At 38.1% G+C, this 12,966-nt stretch overlaps 1 protein-coding gene across 6 annotated transcripts in view; it reads right to left on the bottom strand.

Moving 5' to 3' along the window:
* L3MBTL3 (l(3)mbt-like 3 (Drosophila)) overlaps positions 1–12,966 on the bottom strand; it is a 95,689-nt gene that overhangs the window by 39,613 nt on the left and 43,110 nt on the right. For all 6 annotated transcript variants that reach the window (XM_014533799.1, XM_014533797.1, XM_005858984.2 and 3 more), the window contains 5 exons: positions 12,287–12,378; positions 10,299–10,403; positions 9,585–9,720; positions 7,252–7,343; positions 4,539–4,690 (listed from right to left, as the gene is read on the bottom strand). In XM_014533799.1, coding sequence (XP_014389285.1) covers positions 4,539–4,690; positions 7,252–7,343; positions 9,585–9,720; positions 10,299–10,403; positions 12,287–12,378 — 577 coding nt within the window. The remainder of the gene's footprint in view (positions 1–4,538; positions 4,691–7,251; positions 7,344–9,584; positions 9,721–10,298; positions 10,404–12,286; positions 12,379–12,966) is intronic.

The raw sequence follows: 12,966 nt of genomic DNA, 5'->3' as shown, positions 1-12,966 counted from the left end.
GACACCCCCCACTTCTTCTAAGGCCACTTCTTCAAAATAGACTCTCCCAGAACGAAAACCGACTTCTGCGCGTGGGCCACGAAGTTTCAATTGCGCTGTACGTGTGCGCCTGCATGTGGTATTTTGTGGAAGAGCCACACTCAAGGGGCCAAAGAGCCGCATGTGGCTCGCGAGCCGCGGTTTGCCAACCACTGCCCTAGTGTGTTTTCCTTTAATTTCTTCATTTTCTCTAGGCTGAGAGGGAAGAGAGTTTGTCCTATCCCAAGGTTAGCCTGGTGCCCCCAACTGTCCACAGTCTGGATAGCTCCCCTCTTTCCCTCCACAGTGTGGCTTGTAACCAGGCTCAAACTCTGCAGCAAACCCTCCTAAGGTCGACTTCCCCTCAGCAATATCCACTTTCACCTTCAGGGCCAAACTCCAGCTGCTTGATGTCCCTTAGAGTCATCTCTTTACTCTTTGCAAATTGGTTTCTGCTTCTAAAACCCTTACTTTAATCCTCACATGAGCTATGAGACCCTATGAGATAGGTATTGTTGTTAATCCTGTTTGTAAAGGAGGCGACTAAAGCTTAGAAGAGTTAAGCCACTTACCTGACTAGATTGGCTGCGATTCCCCAAACATACCCTTGTTTTCTCCCCCACTCCCACCCACCGGGGGCTTAAACACAAGCTTTCCTGGGCCAGGAAAATTCCATGGCAACATCTAAGTACCGATTCCTATCCTCCTTCAAGGTCTAGCACAAATCCCATGTCCTCCAAGAAGCCTTCCTGAAGAACTCTCCAGGAGTCTGCCAGCCCTTCCTTCCCCATGCCACGACTGCCAGCAAGCAGCTGGTTCTAATAACTAAGCACTAACCACCACCTACCCTGCAGCCCAGACAGCGGTGTGTTCCTCTCCCTCCCCAGATCCTGAGCCCCTGGGGGCTGAAGTGCAGCCGCCCAGGATTCTTTCATCTGGGTAACTCATTCCTGTCGCCAAGGGGGCGCCCCAAATTCAACAGATGACAGCAAACCTGTTACCTTTGACATTTCTCTAAGATATTGACAACATGTTGCAAACATTACTTTGAGGACACACAAAAAATTACTGTTACTCTCAATTTGTGAATGTAAAAGCTCCATCTCTAAAAAAACAACAAAAAGAAACAAAAATGTTCACTGTCCACTTAAATACACTCAGTAAAAGGCTCCAGCAGCCTGTTTGGTCTAATTCATTAACTCAGTGCTTCTCTTTTTCATGGATCTGTTTGATGATTTTCGCCCTGACTCACAGGAGCACCAGACTGAATTCAACGGCTGAAGCTGCAGCCTCATTCCTCTAGGTCTGTCAACTCAACAGTCAGCTAAGTCCTGTTTTTCATGCCTTCCTGGTTCCCAAAAGACACGATCACATGAAAAGAACATTTCTTAAAAATTACATTCCTTCCCAGTGCCTGGGGGAGCAGAGGGGGTGACACCTTCTCCCGGTGCTCCGTGAGGAGCCCAGCCCAGGCAGCAGGAAGATGAGGAGGGGAAGAGGCGGCCACTGCCTGGGAGGACGGGGCACCTCCACTGCGATGGCTCTCCCACCCACATCTTCAAAGTCCTTGCTAGTTCAATATTCTGTGATATTAAGGATGATTCTAAGTCCAATGACTGTCAAGGGTACAGAATTAAACAGAAACCCGGAGGTAAGCCAGTTTTTATTCTAATATATACAATTTTCCTTTTAAAAAAAAGATTTCAATCTTACATGGATTTAAATTTTACATTGTGTTCCTCTCAGAAAGGAAGAAATGTTTTATTGCAACCAAACATGTAATATCACAAATGTGTGTGTGTGTTTAAATTTCTACTAAGGTAAAGAGATAAAATGATTACCCAATTCAAAGGGGAAAACAAAATCTCAGTTCCAAACTATTTTAAATTGAAAAAGGCAATCAATTTGTAACCTCAATTACGTACTTAAGTAATTTATGCAGAAAAAAAATATTTCAAAATTCAAAGATCAAAGAACATAATATTTAAGTGGGCTGGAGAAATTCCAGCGCACTTAAGCTATTTTCAATGTGCCTCAATTGCATACTGATGAAGGGAACACTGTATTCTTTTTCTGACAATTAACAAAATATAATTTCATGTCAACAGTTAAAAGTATAAGTAAATCCTCAGAGTACATTCCATCCTAAAAATGATTATTTTGTGCTCATTAAAGTACAAAATCAGAGCTACAAGAGATCATTTTTTTCTCTCTGCTCTTTCTAAAAAAGAACTCAGGATTCTTCCTACTCTCTAGGCATCAAACAAATTCTTCTAGACTTCCTCATCACTATTACCCAGAAGTATGTCAAATAGATCTTATGTCAAACAAGCAACTTACACTTTAAGAGCCCTGTAAAATAACTAAACATTCACCCATTTTGTTTAAATCAAGCAAAACCTAAAAACAAACCATTCTCTCTAAATGAATCAGAACTTCAAAAACAAAAAGCTCTCATTTCAACAAATCATTTTATTTTTTCCATCATCATTATCCTCTCTCTGTCCTCTTCCACCTCCACCCATCCCTTATCTCTGCAATCACCACACTGTTGTCCATGTCCATGAGTTCTCTCTTATTTTTTCTTTTTTGATCAATCCCTCTAATAATTGCTTTAAAATTTCATTTATTAATCAAGGGACTAGACCCCAGTCATCACGTTGGTACTGCCATCATCATGGCACATCAAACACAGATGGGGAGACATGTATTTAACCCAGAAGGGACAGACTGACATTATTTCTAAATTTAGTTTCTCATCCATTCGCTCACTGAAGATCAATACAGATAATTTTAAATGACACAAAACCACTAATTTACAGGGAATATGAAGAACAGAAAAACATGGTAAGCAACATGACAATGATTCAATCAGCAAACCCAGACTATGGGAGACTCAATAGGATAAACAACCTGGTCTCTTCACGAACAGTTATAAGGAGAAGAAAAAGATACAGAGGAACTGGAATCTATACTTTAGAAAAGATCAAGAGGCCCTGATGGTGTGGCTCAGTTGGTTGAGTGCCAAAACCTGTACTGAAAGGTTGCTGGTTCGATTCCTGGCCAGGGTACATGCCAGGGTTGCAGGCTCCATCGCCAGTAGGAGGTGTGAAGGAGGCAGCTGATTGATGTTTCTCTCTCACACTGATGTTTCTCTCTCCCCCCGTCTCCCTGCCTCTCCTTCTAAAATCAATAAAAAGGTAAGAGGCACATCCAGGAAATCACAAAGTGTACACCTCATCTGGACCTAGAACCAAACTAAAATAAAGCCCAAGACAACTGGGTGGAATGTTTACATATGTTAGTAACATGATAGCATTTGTAACATTATATATTTAGAAAAAAAGAATCTCTATCTTTAGAAGTTACATAATGAAATATTCACAGATGACATGTTATGATTTCTGGGATTTGCTTTAGAACAATCCTGGAATTGAGATTTTAGGAGTAAGAATGCAGAGAAGACAAGAGTGGACATAAATTGGTAAGTGCTGGTGCCGTGTAATGACGGCAGGAGGGTCACTCTCTTACTCTACTTTGGTATATACTTGAAATGGTCTGTATTTCAACAAAGGTTTTCACTGCAAACTAAATAAAAAGATATCCTTTGAGGAAAAATTATTATGCTTTGCAGAAAAAATCTGGGGAAAAACACACCAAGATGTTCAAAAGTAATTGACTCTGTGATGTAAGCATAGAATTACTTATCCATATCTTAAAAATTCTATAAAAAGCATATGTAACATATAATATAAAGGATTTTTTTAATCGAATAGCAAATGACTTTCAATATCTCTTTTTTAAAATAACGCAAGTAAAACTGATGAGTGCCTAAGAATCCGAGATATCTATCACTGCTCTAAAATTTTATCATTTCAAGTTTTCTCTAGAAGGAACTAAACACTTCAGAAATGCCTTTCATCAGGAAACTGAATTATAATGATCAATGAACATGAATTCGATATGTAAAATCATTACTTTAATTACTTAATCAAAATATAGTGGCTTTATTATAATTATTTTATAATTATAATTTTATAATATGTTGCTCTTACTACATTATGTAGTATATCCAAACACAATAAGGATTAAAAACAATATTTCTCAATTACTATATTTGTATTCAGTTATTGTAAATGGTTAAATTAGCTATTAGGCATAAAAATATGAGAGATAGATGAAAATACTTTTCTAAAAAATAAGGGATGACACCCAAGCTTGCAGGGGGAAGCTGTGAGTCTGTTGTGTGTCACGTGTGAGCACATGTTGGGATGGGGTGCACGTCCACAGCAGGAAGTCAACTAAAGGACAAATCACAAAGTAGAACTAAAGGGTGCCATTTAGAAATACACACTGTAGGGAACAGGAAAAAGTTAAAGATCTGAAGTAGAAAAGAGTGGGGTAGCTTTTTATTTTCTGTTCAAACTTTGCATTACGATTGTTTTTAAACCATGCAACTGGTTTACCTGGATAAACACTAAATTAGAAAAAGCACACACTGCAATGGAAAAATGTCTCACCAATAGTCATAGCTCTCATCCCAGTTGTCAAAATGTACCAGGAAACGATTGTCCACCATATCTGTTACCGTAGCAACACAGATAAACGCAGGGTTCTTTTTGTCTACAGCTTCAAGCTTCATTCCAACTCGGAAGCCTGATGGGATCACTGTCTATGAAACACACAGATTTAATTAGAGATGAGCACACACTCAACAGTGAGACCCACACCCTCTCTGCACCTCTGGGTGAAGGCCTGGCATCCACCAGCTGTGTCCACATCGTTTAAGAATTAAGCACCAGCTTTACAGCAGGGTCACTTTCCAACAGAGCAATAAGAAAATGCCCTGTTGCTACACCCAATTAACTGTCCCAATTAACTACGTGGAACTCAAAACTAAAACACCCTCAGCCTCACAGAGTTTAATTAATATTAACTCGTGTTTTGGTACCTTAGACGACTATAGTAGTTAGGCAAGTCTGATTCACCAAATAAATTCCCTTTCTGTTTTTCTCTTCCTTGATTACAGAGTTAACAATGAAAATTATTTTACACAAAATAACTAATTTTGCACTTAGTAAGTTAAAAATGTGTGTGAGTCAGTACACATTCATTCCCACTTCTGAAAAGATTTCTCAAAAGAGTACTGAAAGTAGGTCATCTTCATAAATGAACTGGCTGTTAATATATACAGCTATTCAAATAGTTTGTAATATAAGGAAATCCACAAATTATTAGCCATCTGGGATATGGAGCTAAGATAATAAAAAATTCAATAAAATTTAGTGCTTAAGGGGCAGTAAAATGTAAACTTTCCTTATAATCTTTTGTGAGGAAAAATATCCTAATCTCAGAGAAGTGTACTTGGGCATCAATTATACCCATCACAATACTTCTGCCCATCTAAAAATAAAATCCTTCTGCCCGGCCAGCATGGCTCAATGGTTCAGTGTTGACCTACGAACCAGGAGGTCACAATTCAATTCCAGGTCAGGGCACATGCCCGGGTTGCAGGCTTGATCCCTAGTGTGGGGCTTGAAGGAGGCAGCCAATCAATGATTCTCTCATCATTGATGTTTCTATCTCTCTCTCTCCCTTCCTCTCTGAAATCAATAAAAATATAATTAAAAATAAATAAAAATAAAATCCTTCTGAAAAATACTGATACTATCCTAATTACTTTAAGCAAAATAGATGCTGTCTCTCTTTTTAGTATAAATATACCACTGTCATTACAAACTATAGATGGCCTGGTACCTGAAAATGTTAGAATTCAGTCCTGGCTGAATTAAAGAAGCAGTCACTGATGCTACAAAGATAGTTTGTAGCATACTTTTAAGTCCTGAAATTATCTATCAGAGTTCTGACCATAAATATTTGAATATTCTAAGGTAGAGGAAACTACAAAAATTAATTGCTTCTTAGATACCAATCACATAACCCAAGATTAAGTTGTGTGCTAGCAAAGCACGGAATTTAAGAAGACGGTTCAAGGCAGTTAATCAAATCCCCAACTGAAGTCTTCATCAGAGAACCAGGCAGGGATGAGAAACTTGGAGTCGTGAGAGCAGGCCACTGGGTTTTCCACCTAACTGGCCTTGTCTTGACAGAAAATACCTACTAACAATGCAGAATTTACATTCCAGCAATTAAACTATCCTTTCAATTAAGATGCTTTAAAATATTAACATGGCTCATTTGATTTCTATTACACACACACACACCCTTCAGTTCTCTAATTAGACCAGGCTTATGTTCAGTTTGATCAGAGAATCTTTTAGCCATTCCACTGATGCTGAAAACAACAGGTTAAAATCATTTCCCAAATGGAAGGTATTTGGGCGGGCGGAGGGAAGGAAGAACATCTTCCCTAATCCTCATATATATTTTCATTTGGAGGGAATGTTATGGAAACGTTACTGCCTCTTTCCACATTCTCACTCCCTGTTACCTGACCGGTGAATCCGCAAGAAGGAACAGGTCATACTCTAAATGTGGGAGGGTGTGTATGCCCTGGTCCAATGCTCCTGGGTTTGGGAGGTGGGGCAGGAAGGGCCAGTAAATCTCTCTAATTCTAGGGCTCAGAAGCAAGAAGCTCATTTGATAGCAGATATAGGCCATGCAACTGAGCCCTTACCAGTTACAAAGACAATATTTTGGTTTTCTACCTGCTTGCTCTCTGTTCTTTCCAATTGGATCAGAACTTGGGCCAGGAAGAAGAATGTAAGGTATCAGGCTTCCTCAGAGATGTCAAATGTAATGGAAAGTCGTAATACAGGTCAAGAAGGAGAAAGTACACACACATCAGATTGTGCTGCTGTTGTACTGAAAATAAAGCTGGAAGCTAGAGTGAAGGCAAGCATACAAATCCACACAGGGCTCCACTCGCCTCACTGTGTGAATCCCACTGTAGCAGCACCCTGAACAGATGACAGTAACAATAAAGTATCCCATCAATTTAATTTTTTATGCACCTTAACTGTAAATTACACCTGCATTTTGTACTATGTTGCCTGCTACCATTCAATAAAAAAAGACAACCATGATATAGCTATAAAAAAGTTTACTTATGAAGATTTTAAACTAATTTTAAAATTTAATTAAGGTAAGAGTACTCTCTTTACCAAAGCAATAAAATTTGTTATAGTTTCTTGCTATCACTTGGAATTTATCCTACACTCAACAGCCACTTTTTTTTTTTTTTTTAAGAAAAAGTATTTTGGATGTACTTACTATATTCTGATTCTCAAATAATGACTTGGGAGCAGCCTGAGCTTTACATGTCTTCAGGTAAGTCTGCCAATTAAATTCTTCTTCTTTATAACCTAGGGCAAGAACATATAAACAGACTTAGTAACATAGCAAAATATTTCACACTTAGTTTTCCATTCCCACTTTTTAAAAAAATATATATTTTTATTGATTTCAGGTACAAAGGGAGAGAGAGATAGAAACATCAATGATGAGAGGGAATCATTGATTGGCTGCCTCCGCACGCTCCTGGAGAGAGAGATAGAAACATCAATGATGAGAGGGAATCATTGATTGGCTGCCTCCTGCACGCTCCTTAATGGGGATCAAGCCCACAACCCGTGCATGTGCCCTTGACCGGAATCGAACCTGGGGCCCTTCAGTCCACAGGCCGATGCTCTATTCACTGAGCCAAACCAGCTGGGGTCCATTCCCATTTTTATCTGTAATTCAAACATGCCAAAATCAGGAGATCAAGTGATTTTAAAAATATATATATTTTTATTGACTTTGAGAGGAAGGAAGAGGGAGAGAAAGACAGAAACATCGATGAGAGAGAATCATCAATCGGCTGCCCTGGGGGTTGAACCCACAACCCAGGCAAGTGCCTGACCAGAAATCGAACTGTGACCTCCTGGTTCATAGGTTGACACTCTACTACTGAACCACACTGGCAGGGCCAAGTGGTTTTTTAAACAGACAAAATTTAAATCATAATTCATAACTATGCATTTTTATACATAGGTTGTGTTTATTTACAACAAATTATACTATTTTTTTTCAATTCTGAATAAACAGTAATGGATATAAAGAAAAGGTGTAAGGAAGTAAATACATATTATACTTAGGTATGCTTCTTTTATTACCCGGGCATTTCTATCAGTATATGTAGAACTCCTTAGCAGTAGGCTAGTGATCTGGAATAGTCAAATTCTTTATTTTTCCCTTACCTACTCTATTTCAGGAGACTAACTTGTAAGAATTAATGGGAAGCTGGAAAAATAGTAATACAACAGATTAAATCTTTTTGGCCTATTATCACAGGATTGATAATTCAAGATTTATGAAGTAAGCATGCTGATAAATTAGAATAATGGAAATGTCCTTGCCTTAATTTTCACAATTTCATGCTTAATATTGATAAAGCCAACCTTTCCTTACAAAAAGGAAATTTAGCATTTTATCTTCTCTGCTCATGTGCTCTCTGCTACTTCCATTAAAAGCATGAAAAGAACAGCTAGTAAGTCACCATATATAAGCAGTCAATTCATATAAAGGCTTACAGATTTTCTTTTTTACCTTCATATTTTTCTATATGTTTTTGTTTAATCCCTCAGCTATTTGAAAATACCATCCTGCCATTAATTTTTCACTTAAAACCAAAGGATGCCATTAAAAAACAATAACCATGAGACAGGCCCAAAATATCAAACTAGTAACCGGGATCTTTTGTATCATGTTAACACTACTATTGCAATAGCTGGAAAAGGAAGGAAATATGCCATTATTAAACAAAGAAATGGACTGAAAGATGGTATCTATTGTTCTTGGATCTTTATGTAAACATGAAACAGGCAAAATTATTGGCAGACTGTAAAGAACTCAATAATAAAAAAATAATTGCTATTAGTTCAACCACCGTCTAAACCAGGGGTGGGCAAACTTTTTGACTCGAGGGCCACAATGGGTTCTTAAACTGGATGAGAGGGCCGGAACAAAAGCATGGATGGAGTGTTTGTGTGAACTAATATAAATTCAAAGTAAACATCATTACATAAAAGGGTACGGTCTTTTTTTTTTTTAGTTTTATTCATTTCAAACGGGCCGGATCCGGCCCGCGGGCCGTAGTTTGCCCACGGCTGGTCTAAACCAATTTTTAGTGTTATATTGTCCTTTCCAATCTGCTAAATATTGACATCTATATATTCAACGCATGATTTCTTGAGATTTCATATACATTAAAATATGAGTAAGTAAACTTAATTTTGTAAACAGGTTAGAAGTAATTTTTCAAATCAGCTTTTTCAAGTATATATATATATATATAAAATAGAAATCTGTAGCTAAAATTTATTTGTAGTCAAAAGTAAGTATCATGCAAATGTTATTTTATATGCAAATAAGTACAAGGACATAGTTTATTCTCTTGAATAGGATTCTACTTTTTTTCCCTTTCACTCTAATGAATGTATTTGTTCATCAAGCTTGAATTTGGGCCTATCTGAATTATAGAGACTGAATTCTTAAAAATTCTAAATCAACAGGTAAAAATGTTTTTATAGAATTTAAAATATGAAACCAAAAAGTGACAATACCTTTGGGAGGGTGGAGCTTATGGCCAGTTTTCTCACACCACCCAACTGGGTGAATATCCAGAGCGTCCGCATTAACCCAGAAGTCATAGTAATCAGGATACCCATCAAAGTGCAGCTTTATCCGGTACCCACAAACCTGAAATAGGTGACGGTTGATTAATTAAAAAACAAACACACGCAGAATGCTGTGTGCATGGACATCCAGTATGATACAGCTTATGTTAATCAAAGCACCCTCATTAACAGCAGCAAACACAAGCAAACACATGACAAAACCCAAAGGCAAAGGCTATTGTGTACATGGGAAAGGCTGGGCTGCCGTGTTCTGGCTTCATCTCTGGTTACATCAGGAGCATGGATATGGGGTGACAAATACGTTTCCCACATGCACACATCCCCTCTCATTCGCGCATCACGGTGCGGGGCTGGTGTGGAAGCAGCCAGCCCAGCACAGGGCACACGGCTGCTGCGGAGTCCCAGAGCGCCTGCCCTGTTGCACACTGTCTGTGTGCTGGCTTCTTGTCCTTCATAAAGTTCCACATGCAGTGATATCCAGCCAGACCAAGGCTAGTACAGATACAGAGAAGTCAACAGGTCCTCTTTCTCAAATAATGACTTGGGAGCAGCCTGAGCTTTGCATGTCTTCAACAAGTGGCATCTTTTCCCATTATTAAAACTCCACAGTCACCATTTTACTTTAAAAATAAAGCTTACCTCAGCCACTGTGAGGACGCAGTACACGGACTGATGCTCAGGGTCTACGCCTTCTAATTTCATGCCAACTTTAAACCCATTTTTGTTATATGGAAAGGATTGATACTACAATGAAAAATGACAGCAGTTTTAGTATTTTATCCTGGATGTCTAATTAAAATTACGAATAATTACCATTCTTAAATAAAGTCTTTAACCAAATAAATAAATAACTTTTAAAAATTCAAAAGACAAGGATCACCTCATGATCCAATGGAAAATGGATAAAAGACTACAAAGAGGTCACATAAAAGAAAATTTAAATGTTTTACATATTTGAAAAGATGCTAATCTTCACTCATAAAAGTCATACAAAAATTACACAAAAATATATTTCACCTATCAGGTTGGTAATGATAAAAAAGTTTGATAACACTGTTGGCAAGACTCTAGGGAAACATGCACACAGACATCACCAGTAGGGATATAAGTTGCAATCTCATGATATCCATTAAAAAAGAACACTTTCTTCAGCTCAGCAATTCTAATTCTAGGAAATTATCCAACAGAGATAACCATATGTGCAAAATGGCAGGTGTACAAAATTATTCATTAAAACATTTACATGGCAAAAGATTCGTGTATCTATCTTCCATATGTACATATAGTATTCCTTCTTATGTCTAATCTATAATAACTTAAGGTGCTTCCTAAAGGTTGACACATATATCATATATATGTATGTGTCATATATGTCAATATTTGTCACATGTCAATCCATAGGGAGCAGCTTAAACTATTATGGAACAGCCGTAAGATTGAATTTTATGCATTAATATCAAAGAATGATAAAGGAAATAATGAACTGAGATGGAATAATTTCCAAATTAAGTTAACAAAAAAGCAAAGTCCAAAAAACAGTATGAATGACATATGTTATCATTTGGTTTAAGAGGGGAAGAGGATTTGGATCTACATACATTGCTTATCTCAACCTCTCAGACATGCTGGCTGGGCCTATATAGAAAATTTCTTTTTAAAAAATGTTAAAAGGCTATTCCCCAAAGGACCGAAGTTACAGTAAATAATTACATAGAATAAGTACAAAAGTGATTACTACTGTTTAAATTAAATGTTACTGTAGAGAACTCGTCCTAATATTTACTTGTCATACTTTTTTAAAAATCCCTAAATTCCTACATATATAACAAGATATTGATGGCAGACTTATTACATACTATGATTAAATATTAAATAATTTAAGCTAGGAGTCAACTTATAGTCTATGGGTCAAATCTAGGCCACCATCTGTAATTAAAGTTTTATTGGAATACAGCCATATTCATTCACCTATATATTGCTTATGGCTGCTTTCATTACAGCAACAGAGCTGAGCTGTAGCACCCGAGACCAGATGCCCACAAAGCCTAAAATGCTTGCTCTCTGGCCCTTTATAGAAAGGCCCTTTGTTGACCCCTGTTTTAGCCCAGGGGCAGCAGCTCCTAGCTAGAATTACACTTGGCGTCTATACCTTTAACTGATTTTAAATTACTTATGATACAATATTTTCACTATAGTTAATAAAATATAGTAATTCATTTTTAGATTTTTGTTGTGATATTATGTAAACCTCAGTAACTCATTTCTATTCTCTCAAAGCCTTCATGTTGACATGAAATTTCATGCCAGTTTTTCTTTATCTACTAGTTTTTTAGTAATAGCAGAAATATCTCTTAAAATTGAGTGAAAGCTGGTAAATGCTGAGAGAAAAGAGCATGTGTATAGCTATGTGCCTATGCACACAGCTTGGGGGAGAGGGAGGTGTCATGTATTAATGCTGGCTGGCCCTGCAGGTACCCCTCCACATAAATACACACATGCCAAACAATATGCTTGAGAAATCATCCCAAGTCACAGGTCCTAAACAGACAGCGGACATGGCAGTGCCGACTCCAGATAGTAGGGCAGCTCCGTGCCGTCGGACACAGCGCTCTCCAGAGCGGCCGTACCTCCTTGAATAGCTTCGCTGGCACTGCCACAGCCTTTTCCTCTTCCAGGTAGGATGCCCAGCACCAGGCCTTCTTTCCTTTAGGAGGCAAACCTGAAAGGCAAGTAAGATTAAAATGACAGAATCTCCAAGTCTAAAACATTCACAGATGTGCACTGTGAGCTCTCACTTCCCTAAATACCACTAGGCCTGGCTCTTCTCTTACTACCACAGCTGGTGTTCTCAGTCTCCTGTCTTGGCTCCTCTTCCAAGGAAATGAGAGCCAAGCAGTGAACTGCAGGGTGTATCTGCAGCTATGAGGGTAGAAGAAAGACTCAGAAGAACTCCGAGTAAAGGAAGAAGACGCAGCAGAAAATCAAAACAGAAGAGAACCATGGAAGCTACAGGAAGCAGGTGCTTCTAGAGGCAGGATGCTCAAAAGCTAAGAGATCAAGAAGTTGAAAATTAGAAATGGCCAGTGCACTGAGTGGCTAGGGAATGGCTGCCAATTGGGGTAAAAGGGAAGAAAATCGATTCAGTGAGGGACAGATTTTGAGCAGCAAACGAATATATGTGATAAAGATACGGTGTCAGCTAACATCAATTTTATTTGGGATTAACTTGGCAAATAATGGAAATAAAAGGAAAATGCAATAGCTTGATAGGTAACAAAATTGGGGGAAAGGTATTTTAGGGATGAGA

The sequence above is a fragment of the Myotis brandtii genome, unplaced genomic scaffold (genome assembly GCF_000412655.1).
Source record: "Myotis brandtii unplaced genomic scaffold, ASM41265v1 scaffold123, whole genome shotgun sequence".
In the NCBI taxonomy this organism is placed as follows: domain Eukaryota; kingdom Metazoa; phylum Chordata; class Mammalia; order Chiroptera; family Vespertilionidae; genus Myotis; species Myotis brandtii.
Note: the sequence above shows the minus strand (reverse complement) of the source record. Positions and strands in the feature narration are given on the sequence as shown.